The sequence below is a fragment of the Chelonia mydas genome, chromosome 18, assembly GCF_015237465.2.
Source record: "Chelonia mydas isolate rCheMyd1 chromosome 18, rCheMyd1.pri.v2, whole genome shotgun sequence".
Classification (NCBI taxonomy): domain Eukaryota; kingdom Metazoa; phylum Chordata; order Testudines; family Cheloniidae; genus Chelonia; species Chelonia mydas.
The window spans coordinates 3,240,115-3,261,844 of record NC_051258.2 but is presented as its reverse complement, the minus strand read 5'-3'; the positions used below and the strand labels follow the sequence as shown (position 1 = coordinate 3,261,844).

The window sequence follows — 21,730 nt, the reverse complement described above, 5'->3', positions numbered from 1 at the left end:
AGACTAACACTGTAAGGTATTTTTTCAGCCCTCAAATCATTTTCATGGCTCTTTTCTACTTCATCTCCAGTTTTGTGACTGTGAACTACAGAGAGTTTTCAAATTGTGTCCATTGGCTGGTAGCTCAGGTTTTGCTTTCTTGGGTTAGATTAGCCCCAAAGGATCATGGGATGCTTTTTGCTTGAGTGTCTCTGTCTCTTTCTTTCTTCCTCTTCTAGGTCAGCCTCAAATGCCGGGGGCTGTGGAGGGAATGTGTCACCAACGTGCAAGATGGCATCAGGACTTGTGACCAGTACGATTCCATTTTAGCAGGCCATCCATGTGAGTCCTGCTTGTCATGATGAGAGTGGGTGTTCGGGAACAGGGTGTGTTTACAAAAGCATATGTTACATTGTTAAGCAATTCATTGTGATTTGGAGTTTGCATTAAGCTATATGATTTGCTTCTTCCCACTGTAACAACCAATGCTTTAAAAAAACACACATAAAAACATTCAAAACCTTAAAAACCCAAAGTGAAGTAAAACTTCATGTGAAAAATTTCCTTTTTTTCTTTGGTTGTTTAGATTCTTTTATAGGGGTAAGTCCACTGCTTAACAGTCACATTTAAATGGCATTAAAAGCTTTGATTGTGTGATGGAGTATACAGACCTCATACTGGACAACAAGGGGTTAAGGGATTATTTTGGGCTCAGCCAGGCCCACCCCGCCGCACCTGCAGCAAATGCTCCATCTACTGGAGGACTTAAAAAACAGGAATTAGCTCATTTGGGTGGCAGAGCTGGAGGTGAGCAGATCTGCAGCCCACAGATCCAGCAGAGCAGAGGGAAGCCTAAAGGCTCTGACATAGCTGCCCAAAGGGGCCCTACCTGAGGGAAGGGAGGACCCACCCCACAGACAACCAGAGAGGGAAATAGCCCCCTCTCTTCCATCTGTGGACCCTGGACATTGGTAGCCCCTCTTACGTATTATGGTTTGGAATTCCCAACAGGAAACTAAGATTTGAACTAAGCTGACCTGAGGGAAGGAGGAGAGGAAGTGGCCCAGGGAGGACAGCCTTAAGCAGCTTTGGTTGCCAGACTATTGGCAGCACAAAAAGGCCCTGGGTCGGAGCTCTGTGGAGTGGGAGAGCCCGGGCTCCTCTCCCCACAGCCCTCTTGGCACACAGGGGTTGTGGCTGTGACCACAAGGCCAAGCTCCCCAACCAGCCCCCAAGTGAAGACCGTTACAGATTAAGATAAAGGCAGTGGAGGAGATGTCTGCTGGTGTCCATTCCCATAGCTCCAATGATGCCGACGGAGCTTTGACAATTTAAACCAGCAGAGGATCTGCCAGAGTCCGTTTTAGATGAACTTCAATTGTTCTTGTCATTATTCTGTTCACTGTAAGACAAAGGCCTTATCTAAACACACAAGTTCTACCAATGGACCATACATCGATGTCGATGGTGGGCATTCCCCCTGGCATCAGCTACATTACAAGTAAAGCATGCGTCCAAACAGTGCTGTGCTGCCTGGATTGTCAAACGCCGCATTGTGGGTATTTGCCTGGTACCATCGTTTTAAGTGTGGTGGAAAGGGGAAATAACTCTTCAGACATTCAGGCAGTTGTGTCTTGCGGAACGTGGTGAAATCCTTGCAGCGGTGAGAAGACTGATTCTAGTAACACAACAACACCGAGACATGGCTCATACTGTGATATCTACATTAATTATTAATTATTATTGTTATGCCTAGGAGCCTTAGTCATGGCCCATGACCCCATTGTGTTAGGCACTGTACAAACAGGAATAAAAAGACAGTTCCAGAGCTCACAGTCTAAATATAAGATAACAGATGGACATGATGAGACACTACTGCACAGCATGATAAGCAGTGGTCTTATAATGTGGGACAATCACCCTCTTAGACAACATTTCAGGACTGAACCAGGGACCTCCACGGCTAAGCTAAACTATTACTGCTTGAGCTAAAGAGCCAAGGCTCGGCAGCTGGGGCTTGTAACAGACTCATGTCCTCTTTGGATCAGAGCCAGAGGGGGACCTGTAACAAACACTCACCCATGGGTTACAATAGCACACATGTGTTACCCTAGAACAGCAGCATGCCTCACACAGAGTGATAGAAGGTGTTTGGAGTCAAATCCACACTGTCATGACTGTGATCTGTCCAGTTTTTGCTTTGTTCGCTCTTCTCAGTGAAGATCGTGGTGACGCGAGCACTGCTGATCACAGCTGACATTCTGGCGGGCTTGGCTTTGATTACGCTGCTGTTGGGTCTGGACTGCATCAAGTTTCTCAAGGAAGCGCCCCACATCAAACTGAAGATGTGCTACATGGCTGGCTTAACCCTTGGCCTTGGAAGTAAGTGTTCCAAAGCACTAGCAATTGGCCTTGTCAATAACAAACCTGTGCGGTGGAATGGGATTTGCGTCCACTGGGCCTGGGGAGTGGTGGTGGCTGGGGCTGGTGGAGCTGGATAGGTGAAAAGAATAGGGAGTGGGCTGGCATCAGGTCATGGTGGGTGCTGTGGTGTGGCGTGGGTAGGATGGAGCTGTGGTGTCTGTGATAGTCTCAACTGGAGGGAGTGGGGGTGGGGCTGATGCTTGTTGAGTTGATTGCTGTGGGGCAGTGGCTCTCAACCTTTCCAGTCTACTGCACCCCTTTCAGGAGTCTGATTTCTCTTGCGTACCCTCAAGTTACATCTCACTTAAAAACTACTTGCTTGCAAAATCAGACATAAAAATACATAAGTGTTTCACACACACTATTACTGAAGAATGGCTACTTTCTCATTTTTGCCATATAAGTATAAAATAAATCAATTGAAATATAAATATTTTATGGACATTTCAGTGTATAGTATATACAGCAGTATAAACAAGTCATTGCAGTACGAAATTTTAGTTGGTACTGACTTCGCTAGTGCTTTTTATGTAGCCTGTTGTAAAATTAGGCAATTCACTAGGTGAGCTGATGCACCCCCTGGAAGACCTCTGCTGGTACGTACCCCTAGTTGAGAACCACCGCCATAGGGCAGCAGTAGAGAGAAGCTTTCCCCCAATTTGTCTCACAGACAGGATACAACAGGCAGCTACAACCATTAGGATATTTTTCTCACTGAGCTCCAATCTAGTGAGTAAACACTGCCAGTGTCTCTTCAATCTACCAAATGTACATTCAACCGTCATTCTGCACCTGCTGTGCTGGTAGTTGAATCTTTCCTTGATGCTGTCGAGGTGGCCAGTGTACGGCTTCATGAGCCAAGGGAGCAAGGTCCCCCAGAATCACTCTTGGCGTTTTGTTATTGCCAATCTGCCAGTCACAAAAGACTGTCTCTGCTTGCATCTTTGTGACGAGTCCTGTGTTTTTACAGATGCGGGGGTGCACATACCTTCCCCGACCATCCCTGTTGATCCACCAATGCTTGCATAAGCATAGAAAAGTAGCCCTTTCTATTAATGGGCTCTGTGACAAGGCTAGTGCCAAAATAGAGGTATGCACGCTGTCTGTCACTTCACCACAGTTGGAGAACTCCATTGCTGCAAAACCATCCACTATGTCCTGCACATTGCCAAGAATCACAGTCCTGTGGAGCAGGAGATGGTAAATGGCCCTACACACTTGCATGATGACTGCCCCCAGAGCGGGTTTTCCAACTCCAAAATGATTTCCCTCTGCCCAGTCCAGTACTTGCAATCCACTATTGCAAGGTTCCAGAGTGCGATGACTGCTTGTTTCTCCACTGTCAATGCAGCTCTGATTCTGGTGTCCTTGCACTGGTGGGCAAAGGCAAGCTTGGCACACAGGTCCAGGAACGTGGCCTTTCACATCTAAAAGGTCTGTAGTTGCTGCTCACCATCCCACACGTGTATTAGACTCAGATCACAGCACCCAGTGCTCGTTTCTCAGACCCAAAAGCGGCACTCCACTGTCTGCCGCTTCTCTGTGAATGACACCAACAAGTTTGAATTGTTTTTCTCTATGTCCCTCAGCAAACTGTCTCAGAAGAAATCTTCACGTCCCGAGTTGTAGTGGTACTTGCTGAGGTTCAGCACATACAGGAGAATTGTGCATTCTCTACTTGCAACATTCATGAGAACAGTGCAGAGCTCAGCGAGCCGCATGCTTCTGGTCAGACATGGCAAAGACTGAAAAGTGCTGCATAGGTTTGTGGGATTTAAAAAAAAACTATATGAAAATTACAGGATATGGATGGTATTATGGGATGGATTCATAGATTCCAAGGCCAGAATGGACCAATGTGATCATCCAATCTGACCTCCTGCGTAACACAGGCCATAAAACTTCACCAAAATAATCTTTTAACAACTCATTCAATCTTGATTTCAGAATGATCAGAGATGGAGAATCCACCACAACCTACGTAAATTATTCCAGTGGTTAATTACCCTCGCTATTAAAAAAGTGCATTTTATGTCTAGTCTCAATTGATCTAGCTTCAGCTTCCAGCCATTGCATTGTGGTGTATATTTCTCTGTTAGAGTGAAGAGCCGTTATTAAATATTTAATCCCCATGTAGGTTCATATTGATTGAATCACATTCCCACTTAATCTTCTCTTTGTTAAGATAAATAGATTGAGCTCCTTGAGTCTATCACTATAAGGTAGGTTTTCTAATCCTTTAATCATTCTCATGACTCTTCTCTTCTCTCCAATTTATCAACATCCTTCTTGAAATGTGGACACTAGAACTGGTTGCAGTATTTCAGCAGAAGTTGCACCAATGCCAAATAAAGAGGTAAAATAACCTCTTTACTCCTCCTCAAGTTTCCCCTGTTTATCCCAGGGATTGCATTAGCCCTTTTAAGCACAGAATCACACTGGCAGCTCATGTTCATCTGATTATCCATCACCATCCCCAAATCTTTTTCAGAGTCACTGCTTCCCAGGATAGAATCCCCAATCTGGTAACTATAGCCCACATTCTTTGTTCCTAGATGTATGCATTTACATTTAGCCATATTAAAATGCATACTGTTGCTTGAGCCCATCTTACCAAGTAGTCTAGAGTCCTTTGTATCATTATTCACCATGCCGCAATTTTTGTGTCATCTGCAAACTATATCAATGATGATTTTATGTCTTCTTCCAGACCATGTTAACTAGTGGAGGTAATTTGGTAATAGTGTAGTTGATTTTTCTCTGCTGGGATTACCTTCTGAGAATAAAAAGCAGAGGGATGGAGCTGGTTGCAGGGCCCTACCTGTTGAGATAATACGCACCTATGGCAAAGTTTGAGATGCCAGCCTTACTCATAAATGGTTTAGTGGGACATGGGTGAATCAGGGTAGCTGCTGAGGTGAATGCACTCTTCAGTTGATCAAAGGCCAATGGAGCCTCTGTGGACTAGGCAAACCAGGCCCCCTTTTGCAAGAGTGCCATTAGGGGTACAACCAGGCTAGAGAATCCTTTAATAAATCACTAGATATTGGCAAACCTCAGGAATTGCTGCACTCCATGTACATCCTTGGGTGCAGCACAATTGGCTGTTACTGCCATGAGTCCCTGGTGAGTCCCTTGGGACTTCTAAGGTGTCCTTATTGAACTCATGTTTCACAAGCAATGTGTAGAGGTGGTTTTGGCAGAATCTCTCCAAGACAGTGTGCACATGATGATTCTGGCAGTCCTGACTTTCACACAAATAATGAATAATGAAGTCACACAAATGAGGGTCATTCTTGTCAGTTGCCAGCTTGTGCAGATCAAGGAGTGACTGGTTCAAATTCTTTTTCAAGTAACTTTCAGAGAAAATGAGGATGTCATTCAGGCAGCCAACGACACAGGCACAGTGGCATAGGAGCCAGAAACAGAGCTGAAAGTAGGGGGAGTTTGAGGAAGTTTGTTTGGGGAAAGGACTGTGCAGTGGTCAGGTTTTGTCTTGGTGTTTGTTTTTTTGTTTTTGTTTGTTTGTTCCCTTGACAGGCGCTTAGACCTAAGGAATGGAAGAGACAGTAAAGATGACCAGATGTGGAAGCTGCAGGATGTACATTATCATGGAACGGGTACCCAAAAAGAGGGTTGTCTGTATGAAGTGCTGCCTGACAGAGCTGATGGAAGAGAAGATCTGAGGTTTGGAGATGCAGCTGGAAACTATGGTTGAGTTTTGAAGGGGATTTGAGCAGATGATGCAAGGAAGGCAAGAGGAGGCTGAAGGCAAATGTTAACACACACAGATGCAAGCTAGACTGGAAAATTCTGAGGGAAGACTGCTGGGTCAACGAATGGCTACGCAGGTGGTGCCGGTGAGAAGGCTTTGGATTCTTTGACCCTGGGATGGTGTTCCAAGAAGGAGGAGTACTAGGCAGAGACGGGCTCCACCTAATGAAGAGAGGGAAGAGCATCTTCACAAGTAGGCTGGCTAACCTAGTGAGGAGGGCTTTTAACTAGGTTCACCGGGGGAAGGAGACCAAAGCCCTGAGGTAAATGGGGAAGTGCGATACCGGGAGGAAGCACGAGCAGGACAGCACAAGAGGGGAGGGCTCCTGCCTCATACTGAGAAAGCGGGACGATCAGCGAGTTATCTTAAGTACCTATACACAAATGCAAGAAGCCTGGGAAACAAGAAGGGAAAACTGGAAGTCCTGGAACAATCAAGGAATTATGATGTGATTGGAATAACAGAGACTTGGTGGGATAACTCACATGACTGGAGTACTTGCATGGATGGATATAAACTGTTCAGAAAGGACAGGCAGGGCAGAAAAGGTAGCGGAGTTGCATTGTAGGTAAGGGAGCAGTATGATTGCTCAGAGCTCCAGTATGAACCTGCAGAAAAACCTGAGAGTCTCTGGATTAAGTTTAGAAGTGTGAGCAACGAGGGTGATGCCGTGGTGGGACTCTGCTAGAGACCACCAGACCAGGGGGATGAGGCGGACGAGCTTTCTTCCAGGTACTAATGGAAGTTACTAGATCGCAGGCCCTGGTTGTCATGGGAGACTTCAATCACCCTGATATCGCTGGGAGAGCAATACAGTGTTGCACAGACAATCCAAGAAGTTTTTGGAAAGTGGAGGGGACAATTTCCTGGTGCAAGTGCTGGAGAAACCAACTGGCAGGGAGGCAGTGACCATGAGATGGTCGAGTTCAGGATCCTGACACAAGGAAGAAAGGAGAGCAGCAGAATAGGACCCTGGACTTCAGAAAAGCAGACTTTGACTCCCTCAGGGAACTGATGGGCAGAATCCCCTGGAGAATAACTTGAGGGGGAAAGGAGTCCAGGAGAGCTGGCTGTATTTTAAAGAATCCTTATTGAGGTTAGAGGAACAAACCATCCCAATGTTTAGAAAGAATAGTAAATATGGCAGGTGACCAGCTTGGCTTAACAGTGAAATCCTTGCTGATCTTAAACACAAAAAAGAAGCTTACAAGAAGTGAAAGATTGGACAAATGACCAGGGAGGAGTATAAAAATATTGCTCAGGCATGCAGGAGTGAAATCAGGAAGGCCAAATCACACTTCGAGTTGCAGCTAACAAGAGATGTTAAGAGTAACAAGAAGGGTTTCTTCAGGTATGTTAGCAACAAGAAGAAAGTCAAGGAAAGTGACTGAATGAGGGAGGCAACCTAGTGACAGAGGATGTGGAAAAAGCTAATGTACTCAATGCTTTTTTTGCCTCTGTCTTCACGAACAAGGTCAGCTCCCAGACTACTGCATTGGGAAGCACAGCATGGAGAGGAGGTGACCAGCCCTCTGTGGAGAAAGAAGTGGTTCGGGACTATTTAAAAAAGCTGGGCAAGCACAAGTCCATGGGCCCAGATGCGCTGCATCCAAGGGTGCTAAAGGAGTTGGTGGATGTGATTGCAGAGTCATTGGCCATTATCTTTGAAAACTCATGGCGATCGGGGGAGGTCCCAGACAACTGGAAAAAGGCTAATGTAGTGCCCATCTTTAAAAAAGGGAAGAAGGAGGATCCTGGGAACTACAGGCCAGTCAGCCTCACCTCAATCCCTGGAAATATCATGGAGCAGGTCCTCAAGGAATCAATTCTGAAGCACTTAGAGGAGAGGAAAGTGATCAGGAACAGTCAGCATGGATTCACCAAGGGCAAGTCATGCCTGACTAATCTTATTGCCTTCTATGATGAGATAACTGTCTCTGTGGATGAGGGGAAAGCAGTGGATGTGTTATTCCTTGACTTTAGCAAAGCTTTTGACACTGTCTCCCACAGTATTCTTGCCAGCAAGTTAAAGAAGTATCAGCTGGATGAATGGACTATAAGGTGGATAAAATCTGGCTAGATCGTTGGGCTCAACATGTAGTGATCAATGGCTCCATGTCCAGTTGGTAGCCGGTATCAAGCGGAGTGCACCAAGGGTAGGTCCTGGGGCAGGTTTTGTTCAATATCTTCATTAATGATCTGGAGGATGGTGTGGATTGCACCCTCAGCAAGTTTTCAGAAGACACTAAACTGGGAGGAGTGGTAGATACACTGGAGGATAGGGATAGAATACAGATGGACCTAGACAAATTAGAGGACTGGGCCAAAAGAAATCTGATGAGGTTCAACAAGGACAAGTGCAGAGTCCTGCACTTAGGACGGAAGAATCCCATGCACCACTACAGACTAGGGACCAAATGGCTAGGCGATAGTTCTGCAGAAAAGTACCTAGGGGTTACAGTGGACAAGAAGCTGGATATGAGTCAACAGTGTGCCCTCATTGCCAAGAAGGCTAACGGCATTTTGGGCTGTATAAGTAGGGGCATTGCCAGCAGATCGAGGGACGTGATCGTTCCCCTCTATTCGACACTGGTGAGGCCTCATCTGGAGTACTGTGTCCAGTTTTGGGCCCCACACTACGAGAAGGATGTGGAAAAATTGGAAAGAGTCCAGCGGAGGGCAACAAAAATGATTAGGGGACTGGAACACATGAATTATGAGGAGAGGCTGAGGGAACTGGGATTGTTTAGTCTGCAGAAGAGAAGAATGAGGGGGGATTTGATCGCTGCTTTCAACTGCCTGAAAGGGGGTTCCAAAAAAGAATGGATCTAGACTGTTCTCATACCAGTGGTAGCAGATGACAGAACAAGGAGTAATGGTCTCAAATTGCAGTGCGGGAGGTTTAGGTTGGCTATTAGGAAAAACTTTTTCACTAGGAGGGTGGTGAAGCACTGGGATGCGTTACCTAGGGAGGTGGTGGAATCTCCTTCCTTAGAAGTTTTTAAGGTCAGGCTTGACAAAGCCCTGGCTGGGATGATTTAGTTGGGGATCGGTCCTGCTTTGAGCAGGGGGTTGGACTAGATGACCTCCTGAGGTCCCTTCCAACTCTGTTATTCTATGATTCTATGATTCTTTGGTGAGGAAAGTGACCAGTGGAAGCAAGTGACTATGAGAACCAGGTAGAGGAAAAGACTGGCTAGTGAAGAAGAAATAGAACTCAGGAACAGGTTTGCTGAGTTGGAAAATGAAGAACGTGTACATCAGGCAGTAACAGAAGGTGGACAGGCCAGAAAGAAGAGAAGAGAGGCCAGTCCTATAAGAAGAGGGGCGAGTCAGTGGAGACAGTCAGAATTCAGAGCCCCAGGAGGCTACAGGATGACTCACAGAAGACTGCAAGGGGGAGCAAAAGATGAGAGGACTTGCAGCCAGAAAGAACAGGAAGTAGGCTGGAGAACCACACCAACACCAGGAAGGGACAGGTCTACAAAGAACAAACAAGCCTGTCACCAGAGCTGATCCAGAGAACAGAAGGGTGTGTTGTCTGCTTGGAGCTAAGATAGGGGATGTGAACCTGAGGCTCAAGAGTATCCTAATGAGATCAGGAAAGAATCCACTGATTGTCCTCCACATAGGAACCAATGATACTGCTAGATTCTCACTCAGATGTATCAAGGGAGACTGTGCCAGGCTGGGGAAGACACTCAAAGATATGGAGGCTCTGTGGATCTTCAGCGGGATTCTACCTGTCTCTAGAGAAGGAGAGTGAAGACACAGTAAGATTATGATGATCAACAGATGGCCCAAGCAGCTATGAGGGCAGCTTTGGGATGTTCAACCACTGGGAGGCATTCATGGACAGAGAACTGTTCTCATGAGATGGACTCCACCGGAGGAGTGAGAGAAATAGACTTCTGTTATGGAGGTTGGAATAACTGATTAAAAGAGCTTTAAATTAGGAACTCAGAGGAGAAGGAGATGTTCATGTAATCTCCATGTCTTCTCTAATATTGACTGGGAGGAAAATCAAGAAGAAAGGACACAGCAATGGAGAAAGGAAGAGCAGTGGGTAGGGGAATGGACATTAAGATGAAATAAAGTGCTGATACCAGTGAAGCTAACAGTCAGGTAGGCAATACTGACAGTAGAACGATTTTATCCTGACTCTGCTTACATAATGAAGGGTTTAGGGGTAGTGGCAGGGTGGCTAATGGGAATGAGGATATGGAATTAGATATTACCACAGCCGAGGTGGAAGTCAAACTCAAACATCTTAATGGGACTAAATCGGGGGGCCTGGATAATCTCCATCCAAGTATATTAAAGAAACTGGCAGATGAAATTGAAAGCTCAATAGCAAGGACTTTTCATGCGTCTGTAAACTCAGGGTGTCATGCCCTATGACTTGAGAGTTGCGAATATAGCTCCTATTTTAAAGAAAGGGAAAAAATGTGATTGGGGAAACTACAGGCCTGTTAGTTTGACCACAATTGTATGCAAGGTCTTGGAACAAATTTTGAAAGAGAAAATCATTGAAGACATTGAGGTAAATGGTAATTGTGATAAAATACAACAAAAGGTAGATCATGCCAGACCAACCTGATCTTCTACTTTGAGAAGATAATTGATTTTTGTTTATTTATTTATTTTTTGTTGAGAAAGGAAATGCAGTAGATCTCATCTACCTGAATTTCAGTAAGGCGTTTGATACCGTTCCAAATGGGAAATTAATAGTTAAATTGGAGGAGATGGGATTAATATGAGAATTGAAAGGTGGATAAAGAACTGGTTAAAGGGGAGACTGCAATGGGTCATACTGAAAGGTGAACTGTCAGGCTGGAGAGATGTTACTAGTGGAGTTCTGCAGGGATTAGTCATGGGATCTATCTTATTTAACAGTTGTATTAATGACTTTGGCACAAAAAGTGGGAGTGTGCTAAAAAATTTGCAGATTACACAAGATTTTTTTGTTTTTTCAATATCTTCATAAATGATACCGGTTCAATACCGGTTTCAATACCGGTTTTGTTCAATATCTTCATAAATGATCTGGAGGATGGTGTGGATTGCACTCTCAGCAAATTTGCGGATGATACTAAACTGGGAGGAGTGGTAGATACGCTGGAGGGGAGGGATAGGATACAGAAGGACCTAGACAAATTGGAGGATTGGGCCAAAAGAAATCTGATGAGGTTCAATAAGGATAAGTGCAGGGTCCTGCACTTAGGATGGAAGAATCCAATGCACCGCTACAGACTAGGGACCGAATGGCTAGGCAGCAGTTCTGCGGAAAAGGACCTAGGGGTGACAGTGGACGAGAAGCTGGATATGAGTCAGCAGTGTGCCCTTGTTGCCAAGAAGGCCAATGGCATTTTGGGATGTATAAGTAGGGGCATAGCGAGCAGATCGAGGGACGTGATCGTTCCCCTCTATTCGACACTGGTGAGGCCTCATCTGGAGTACTGTGTCCAGTTTTGGGCCCCACACTACAAGAAGGATGTGGAGAAATTGGAGAGAGTCCAGCGAAGGGCAACAAAAATGATTAGGGGTCTAGAGCACATGACTTATGAGGAGAGGCTGAGGGAGCTGGGATTGTTTAGTCTGCAGAAGAGAAGAATGAGGGGGGATTTGATAGCTGCTTTCAACTACCTGAAAGGGGGTTCCAAAGAGGATGGCTCTAGACTGTTCTCAATGGTAGCAGATGACAGAACGAGGAGTAATGGTCTCAAGTTGCAATGGGGGAGGTTTAGATTGGATATTAGGAAAAACTTTTTCACTAAGAGGGTGGTGAAACACTGGAATGCGTTACCTAGGGAGGTGGTAGAATCTCCTTCCTTAGAGGTTTTTAAGGTCAGGCTTGACAAAGCCCTGGCTGGGATGATTTAACTGGGACTTGGTCCTGCTTCGAGCAGGGGGTTGGACTAGATGACCTTCTGGGGTCCCTTCCAACCCTGATATTCTATGATTCTATGATTCTAAGATGGGAGGTATTGCCAAAACAGAGGAGGACCAAAATATCATACCAGACCTCGATGACCTTGAAAATTGGAGTAATAGAAATGGGATGAAATTTAATAGTGCAAAGTGCAAGGTCATGCACTTAGGGACTAACAAGAATTTTTGCTATAAACTGGGGATTTATCAGCTGGAATTGAAAGCGGAGGAGAAAGACCTGGGAGCATTGGTTGATCACAGGATGACTATGAGTGACCAGTGTGATGGGGCTGTGAAAATGGCTAATACAGTCCTAGGATGCATCAGGCAAGATATTTCCAGTAGAGAAAAGGAAGTGTTAGTACCATTATACAAGGCACTGGTGAGACCTCATCTGGAGTATTGTGTGCAATTCTGGCCTCCCATGTTTAAGAAAGAAGAATTCAAACTGAAACAGGTGCAGAGAAGGGCTACTAAGATGATCTGAGGAATGGAAAACCGACCTTAAGAGAGGAGACTCAAAGATCTTGGCTTCTTTAGGCTAACCAAATGAAGGCCGAGGGGAGCTATGATTGCTCTCTATAAATACATCAGAAGGATAAATACCACGGAGGGGGAGGAGTTATTTAAGTTCAATGCTGACACAAGAACAAATGGATATAAACTGGCCATCAATAAGTTTAGGCTTGAAATTAGACAAAAGTTTCTAACCATCAGAGAAGTGAAGTTCTGGAACAGCCTCCCAAGGGGAGCAGTAGGGGCAAAAAAAACCCTAACTGGCTTCAGGAAAGAGCTTGATACATTTATAGAGGGGCTGGTAAATACATCTGATACATTTATAGAGGCTGCTGGTAAATATCTGCAACGGCTGGTGATGGGACGCTAGATGGGGAGGCTCTAAATAACTACAGAGCCTCCGCGTCTAGCCGACAGAGAATTCTTTCCCAGGTGTCTGACTGGTGAGTCTTGCCCACATGCCCAGTGTCTAACTGACTGCCATATTTGGGGTCAGGAAGGAATTCTCCCCTGTGTCAGATTGGCAGAGACTCTGGGGTTTGTTGCCTTCCTCTGCAGCCTGGGGCATGGGTCACTTGCAGATTTAAGCTAGTGTAAATGGTGGATTCTCGGTAATTTGAAGTCTTAAAATCATGATTTAAGGACTTCAGTAACTTAGCTAGAGAGTATGGGTATATTACAGGAGTGGGTGGGTGAGGTTCTATGGCCTAGATGATCATTATGGTCCTTTCTGGCCTTAAAGTCTATGAGTCTATAAGGTAATTGGTCCAGAAGGTCCTCAAAGGTGTCATTGATTAAATGCTTGAAAGTTGCTGAGGTGCTGAACAATCCAAATGGTATGACAAATACTCAAAGTGACCAGAGCTGGTATAGAAGGCAGTCTTCCAATCAGATCCTTCCCAGGTTAAAAGCTCTGTGGAGGTCCAACTTTGTGAAGATCTTGGCAGAGTGGAGTCTTTTGAACAGCTCATTAATAAGTGGTGAGAAGAACCTGTTTTGGATTGTAATCTTGTTCAGCACTCAAGGCTGAAGGGAACAGTCCTTCTTTGCCAGGAAGATGACTGGACCCCAGCTGGGGATGTGGAGGAGTGAATGAACTTCAGGTTTTCCTTGAGATGTTTCGGGAATATCTGTACTTCAGATTTGGAGAGGGAGTAGTTGTGCCCAGAGGGACCCTCTGTTTCTGGCTGGAGGTCGATGGGCTGTCATACCAGCAATGAGGCAGTAAGATGTTTGCTTTCTTATTGTTGGAAACATCAGCATAGAGTTGATATTTAATAGGAATCCCTGGAGTCACTGGGGAGGTCCTAGGGGGTTGCCAAGTTTGGCTTTGGATGCTCTGTTCACATCTCTGACTTCTCTGGAGGACCAAGTAAGCCACAATGGGTTGCTGGCCCCAGCTTGGCTCTCAGGAAGCAGGCTGGTCTGCAAGATGGGGAATCAAAGTGTATCATGCCTGACTGCCATGAGCTTGCACAGGTCATGGCAACGAGCCCAACTGATGAGTGAGATGCATGAATTAGCCCAAATTGGAGGATTCCTAGGTAGCCTGAAAGGATAATTACCTCTTAGGGAGCCATCTGGTGGGTGACTGGTCCTGATGAAAGGAGTGACCTATCTATGGACTCTGCTAACTTGTGGGGTTGCACTGGATGGGGTTGTTATGTGCTTGGGAAAACTCCAGATCCATGAAACTGCCTGAGGCAACTGACTCCACCAGTGCCTCGATGGGGGTGTTGGGCATTGCAGGGTGCCAGAGCCAAAGAGGGAACTGGAGATGTTTTGGACACTGCTTGCCTATCACCAGGGGACTGGTATCTGAGTGTTGGTGTGGGCTGCTGGGAAGAGGGGAAGGTGCCAACCCAGCCCAGCGCTGCTACTGGGACTGCAGCTTGACGTTTCCCAACCCAGGTGCAGATCAGACCTTGGCAGGGCAGCTTGTTGCAAAGGGTCCTGTTTCTCCACATTACAGACAGAGGCCCTATGTCCGGTGCTGATTCTTCTCCAAATCAGAGAGGTGGGGCCAGACATGCTCAACTAGCATGAGCTGAGACGATGGGGAAGGGACTGGGAATGGGACCAGCTCTGGCGGCCTGGTAGGAGCCAGGAGGGCCATCCTTTTTCCTGGAGGTGTTTTGCTCGATCGGTCAGCTAAGGCAGCCAAGCCAGATGAGGAGTCCAACATGCCAGTTCATCTTTAATACGGTCATTAGGCCAAGCTGGAAATGATAATGCTGGGCAGCCTGACTCCATTTGGTTTCTACTAGCAAGCACTGGAACTCTGCTGCATATTTAGCTAAGGGCCAGCATCCCTGTTGCAACACTTTGGCCATCCACTCATGACTTCGGTCATCGAATGTCACTGCCATAGCTCTGATGAAGTCTTCAAGGTGTCCCAAAAAGGGGTTTGATTTTTCCAGGAGCAAAAACACCCAAGCCAGGGACTCCCTGATAAGCAGGCTGATAATCAATCCCACTTGGGCTTGATCAGTGGGGGGTGTGACTGTGGGCATAGCAGAAATAGGAGAAAGAAAAGGAGTACTTGTGGCACCTTAGAGACTAACAAATTTATTTGAGCATAAGCTTTCGTGAGCTACAGCTCACTTCATCGGACGCATGTAGTGGAGATGACCCTGACTTAGGAACGCACAGAATTTGTTGTGATCATCGTTAAATTAGTCAGGCAGTAGGAGCTTGGGCTTGTGGGGAGCAGCAGTTGGGGTTGAAGGCGGCATGACTTGAGTTTTACAGGACTGCATTCTACACCTGCAGGGTGGCAACTTGGGCCTACAAGGTCCATAGGGCTCCCACTAGCTCCGTCAAAGAGGGATTGTAGAAGTCATGCTCACCACATCAGGTCTGGTTCTCTTATTGTTTGCAGAGGGACTGCTCAAACTGTCAATGACTGGGATGTGAGTGGTCATGCCTAGTGGTTAGAGCAGGTGTCAATAGCCAGGAATTGGAGCCCAGCATCAGAGCTGGAGTCAGAGGCCAGATGCCAGAGCCAAGGGCCAGCTGGAGTCAGAAGCCAGGAATCAGATCCAAGGGTGAGAAGCAGATTCTACGGACTGAGGCAAGGCTGGGGCCAAGGCAGGGGCAGGGCTGGGAACAAGCCGGCATAAGAGCTATTGCAGCCATGGGCAACTGCTTTGAGCAGCCACTGAGCTACTGCTTTTGGACTTCAGCCCCAGTCTGCTGACTCTTCCGACCAATCATGTAGCATAGACAATTAGGCAACCATCCACAGGCCAGCTGTGCTTGTTAGCGTGCCCAGAGGCCAGCTCTTCTGCAACTCCTGACACACTGGGGCTGAAGCCACAGGCTGCCCTTATTCAAGATGGTGCCCATTTCCCTGCAGGTGAAAGTGAGGCTGCACCTAGTAAAGATGGCCACTCTATCCCATTGTTCCCAATGGAGCTGAAGCCAGACTGTCTGCAGAGGAGGATGCTCACCCTCGTGTTCTGTGGTTAGGGAATTGGACAGGGAATTGGGTGGAGGTAGGGGAAAGAGACAACACCAGAAAGAGATTGGGGTGTAGTGGAATGGGGAGCAGGAGGTGTTCAAGGGAGCAAAGGAAAAGGGGGGAGGTGGAGGGAGACAGGGAGTGAAGGATAATTTGGCGGTGCAGGAAGAGGCTGAGGGATGCAGGCAAATGGAGGCTCAGAGAAGCAGAATGTGAGGAGTAGGAAGCTGGGAAGGGTCAGGGAGGGAAATGTGTGGGAAGATAAATTGAGGAAACAGGTGGGGAAAGGAGGCTGTTGGGGAGCATGGAAGGAGAATGTGAGTGGGGGAGAGATGCCTGGTGCAGCAAGGAGACAGGGAGGGGACAAAAAGGGCCATAGTAGGGGAGGCAGATGGAGAGGGATAGAAAAGCAGCTCCCTCACCCCAGGGTGAACCCCAGGGGTTCAGAGAGATTTTACTACCCTTCTCCTCTTCTCTTCCCCTCCCCAAATATTATATTATTTTGCAGTCTAACTCATGATATTTGAAGCCTTGGGATTGGCACCCCAGTCAGACTGGCCTGGCCTGTTCCCCCAAGGAGAGTGGCTGGTGTGGCGTCTGTAGGGAGCGTTCTGTGCAGGTGTTTCTCAGCTCACTTTGTTCTTTTGCTAGGTGTCCTTGGCATGGTCGGCTCCGTGTGGTATGCGGTGGATGTCTATGTGGAGAGAGCCACTCTGATATTACACGACATATTCCTGGGGATCCACTACGACTTCGGGTGGTCTTGCTGGCTGGGAATGGTTGGTTCGACAGGTTGCTTTATGGCCTCCATCATGCTAACCTGCTGCCTTTATAGCTTCACAGGTCAGTAGTAGCAATACCAGCCGACTAGGGACAAATCAGCTACAAACAGATTTACAAACTGTCCAGTATCTTCAGAAACCTAGTGACACAAAGTTTGAAACTTTTGGCCCAGATTTAGGAGAACAGTGTCACAGCTGAAGAATCTCACTGACCCATCAATATTAAATGTGAATGTCACTGGCTAGTTTCCTTCGCCATTAGGACAAGTGGGTGAGTTTCAGGTTAGGTTTAGCTGATGTAAACTCAGCCTTTTCCCTCATGCAGATGCAGGGTAACGCCCCAAGCGGTGGTCTAGCCTAGACTAGAACACAGCCATCCATTTTCCTCGCCAAGACCATACCTTAGAGAGCACAGAATATGTCTTCTGCTTTAATACAAATTGATTATTGTTCAGCATAATGTCTCTTTAGGCAGAAAAATAATTTAGATAGAGAGCCAGCTCAGAAACATCAGGAGAGTCTCCTTGGCCTATATTCGGTTCAGCGTTCTCCACTGAAGTCAATGTATTCTGGATTTGCCCTGTGTAAGAGATTAGTTAGCATTTGGCCTTGGTTGTGATGCTTGCCCTGCTCTCATAATGCATACCTTCAAGTCAGCGGCACTGCTATGGGTACCCGCATGGCCCCACAGTATGCCAATATTTTTATGGCTGACTTAGAACAACGCTTCCTCAGCTCTCGTCCCCTAATGCCCCTACTCTACTTGCGCTACATTGATGACATATTCATCATCTGGACCCATGGAAAAGAAGCCCTTGAGGAATTCCACCATGATTTCAACAATTTCCATCCCACCATCAACCTCAGCCTGGACCAGTCCATGCAAGAGATCCGCTTCCTGGACACTACGGTGCTAATAAGCGATGGTCACATAAACACCACCCTATACCGGAAACCTACTGACCGCTATGCCTACCTACATGCCTCCAGCTTTCACCCAGACCACACCACACGATCCACTGTCTACAGCTAACCTCTAAGATACAACCGCATTTGCACCTACAAGAGCTCTATCAAGCATTCTTAAAACTACAATACCCACCTGCTGAAGTGAAGAAACAGATTGACAGAGACAGAAGAGTACCCAGAAGTCACATACTACAGGACAGGCCCAACAAAGAAAGTAACAGAACACCTTCAGCCCCCAACTAAAACCTCTCCAATGCATCTTCAAGGATCTACAACCTATCCTGAAGGACGACCCATCACTCTCACAGATCTTGGGAGACAGGCCAGTCCTTGCTTACAGACAGCCCCCCAACCTGAAGCAAATACTCACCAGCAACCACACACCACACAACAAAAACACTAACCCAGGAATCTATCCTTGCAACAAAGCCCGTTGCCAACTCTGTCCACATATCTATTCAGGGGACATCATCATAGGGCCTAATCACATCAGCCACACTATCAGAGGCTCATTCACCTGCACATCCACCAATGTGATATATTCCATCATGTGCCAGCAATGCCCCTCTGCCATGTACATTGGCCAAACTGGACAGTCTCTATGTAAAAGAATAAATGAACACAAATCAGATGTCAAGAATTATAACTTTCAAAAACCAGTCTGAGAACACTTCAACCTCCCTGGTCACTTAATTTCAGACCTAAAAGTTGCAATTCTCCAACAAAAAAACCTTCAAAAACAGACTCCAATGAGAAACTGCAGAATTGGAATTAATTTGCAAATCGGACACTATTAAATTAGGCTTGAAAAAAGACTGGGAGTCATTACACAAAGTAAAAACTATTTCCCCATGCTAATTTTCCCCCTATGGTTACTTACACCTTTTTGTCATCTGTTTGAAATGGGCCACCCTGATTATCACTACAAAAGTTTTTTTCTCGTGATGATAATAGCCCACCTTAACTGATTAGTCTCGTTACAGTTTTTTCATGTTCTCTGTGTATATATATATCTTCCTACTGTATTTTCCACTGCATGCATCCGATGAAGAGGGTTTTAGCCCACAAAAAATAAATTTGTTAGTCTCTAAGGTGCCACAAGTATTCCTCGTTTGGTTTTTTTGCTGATACAGACTAACACGGCTACCACTCTGAAACCAGGGATTACTGTGTTGTTCTGTACGCCATATGTATGTAAAACACTCACTTCCCGTTAGCGTGCATGTTAAAGAAGGCTCAGTAATGGCTTTCATTCCCAGTTTGGTTCAAACCAGTGAAAGAAGAACCTGTCAAAAATGCAACAACCAGAGCCTCTATGGAGTCTGGATGGGCCGAGCTACTGACTCCAGAGCAGAAGCCCTCACGTGGCTGGTCTTCAAAAGTGCTGAGCCCCCACACATTGCACTGAAATCAATGGGAGCTGCAAATTGCCTTTGACAATATGGACCCTGGTGTCCTCCCATCCCCTTTCTCAGTATCACAAGGATACTGAGAGATTGTGACAACCTGCTCCATGGATTTACCTGTCTTGGCTCAGAAAGGAAACCCAGCACCCCGGCATAATCAGGTAGAGTCACCCTATTGACAGTAAAAGGAGCAGGTCACACACACATACTCCCCTGGGCTCAGCATCGCTCTGGTTTTTGTTCACCCATTTCGGGTTTGGAGAACAAGGTGCCATGTATGTGGGACTTCAGCACAGGATTATTCAACATACGCTCCAGATTGGAAGCGTCAATGCACGCTACATGTCACTGAAAGTCAACTATGAGACACTTCAGGGAGTGTCACAAGAAGGACCTGATCTCCACTGGGGGAATATAAATAATAATGAGTCACTTGTTTGACAGGTTGCCCCCTCCAGTTCAGGGTGCCACCTGATGTACTGGGGTACCACTGAGTCCGCCTGTTCCACCAGCCTGGACTCCCTCACCCTGTCCTGCTGAGCCAGGCCCTCAAGCCTCCTCCAGCACACACACACACACAGAGAGAGACACACAGTTAAAGACACAAGCAGCTGTAGAAAGACACAGACACTGAAATCAGCTCTGCATGGGAAGACTCAGCTCAGGAATTGCCTGGCACTCAAGTACACACCCCCTCTGGAGTGCAAACCCAAAATTGGTTTGTCTTGCGCTGCACAGAAATCTATACAGCGTGCGCTCATGAAAATTGCCCCCTCCCACAATGTGGAGGAAATATGCATGGCCTCCCCCCCCCACACCCCACTTATGAATCCCACAAACTGGGTTTTAGAAAGCAAAACAAGTTTATTAATCACAAAGGTTAGATTTTTAAGGGATTATAGGGATTAGCAAACAGATCAAAGCAGATTACTGAGCAAATAAAACAAACACACAAACTAAGGTCAAGATACTAAAGAAACCGATTACAAGTGGTAATTTCTCACCCTAAATGTTGTTTTAGGCATTTCTGTCACAGACCAGACACCTTTTCCGGGCTTGGCTCAGCTCTTCTCCACCCGCATCCCAGTCCTTGTTTCTTAAATCTTCTCAGCAGTCATCCTGGGCAGGGATTCAGTGAAGAAAAGAGCCCTGATTAACTCACTTCCCTGCCTTAAATGGGATTTACATATGGCGGGAATCCTTTGTTTCCCACTTTGGTCTCCACCCCTTTTGTGGAAAAATATCAACAGGCCAAGAAGGGGGTCCAGTACCAGGTGACAGGATCACATGACCCTCCAGTGTGGAGCAGCATCCCAGGAAGTTTCTCAGGAAAGTGGGAGATTAGTCTCTTCAAAGTCCTAGTGTGCTTCCTAATGGCCCATTGACTAACCAGCCAGACTGATTGCATTCTGTCTGGTGGGCATTCCCCAGGTGCAAACACTTTTTCAATAGATACATGGTTAATATTCCTAACCTCAGATACAGAAATGATACATGCACACAAATAGGATAATCACATTCAGTAAATCATAACTTTCCCAATGATATCTCACATGACCCATCTTGCATAAAAGATATTTTAGTTATGCCATATTCATATCATAACAATATCTCTACAAAGAATATGCGGTGTAGTGTCACAACTTGACTTTACCTCTTTTCTAGATTATAATCTTTCTCAATTACATTATTTTAAATCTTTTCTCTCTGTCAGATGATAGACCCTCCAGGAGACCTCAAAGGTCCATCTACCCATCTGGAAGAACTGCCACTGGGCAGATGTATATGATAAACTCCCGAGTGTAATGAAGTAGCTGTACCTCCAAGGATACCTGTCTTCAGTCCCACACTCTGTCTGCTGCTCTTCCAAAGCACCCAAACCTCCTGAAATTTTCTCTGGATTTGCTTTTGAAGTGGAGGCATCATATCAGCTTCCAGCTTGTGACAGTGGCTTTTTGACCGTGAACAATTATCTCACTCAATTTTCCAGAACCTTGATGTGTTTTTAGGGTAATTAATGAAAGTTTCTGTAGCGTTCTGTAAGTGTAGCGTAGCTGCAAGGGGCTTTAAGGTACTCCACACAGAGGCTGGCATCATTTTGGCAAGATATGGGCGTTTGTTGAAGATGGTGTCACGTTAGCATGATATAAACGTGCTAGGCTGAGCACCTGCTTAATAAAGGTCGGTCATGAGCAGTGTGGATTCTGATTTGGTCTAGTTACATTTTCGAGATTTAACACAAATATTCCAAAGCGTCGGCAGGAAAAGCTGCTTTTGCCCTCTCATAAGAAGGGGTCTCTCCTGATTCTGGTATCAGTGGAGTATGTTCAACATCAGGTCCCTCTGCAGATTGTTGCTGGTAGACCCAGGCCCCAAGTGCAAACTGCCCTCCCAGGGGAAAGGGGAGGCTGGGCTGTAAAGCACTTTGAATTCCGCAGATGGAAGGTACAGTGTAAATCCCGACTGATCATGGAAGGGGGCTACG

At 46.2% G+C, this 21,730-nt stretch overlaps 1 protein-coding gene across 1 annotated transcript in view; it reads left to right on the top strand.

Moving 5' to 3' along the window:
• CLDN19 (claudin 19) overlaps window positions 1-21,363 on the top strand; it is a 77,993-nt gene extending 56,630 nt beyond the window's left edge. Inside the window, exons 4-7 of the mRNA XM_043531849.1 lie at window positions 219-321; window positions 2,197-2,361; window positions 16,740-16,931; window positions 20,960-21,363. Of these exons, the coding sequence (XP_043387784.1) occupies window positions 219-321; window positions 2,197-2,361; window positions 16,740-16,931; window positions 20,960-21,051 (552 nt within the window). The 3' untranslated portion in view covers window positions 21,052-21,363. The remainder of the gene's footprint in view (window positions 1-218; window positions 322-2,196; window positions 2,362-16,739; window positions 16,932-20,959) is intronic.
• Window positions 21,364-21,730: the final 367 nt, after the last annotated feature.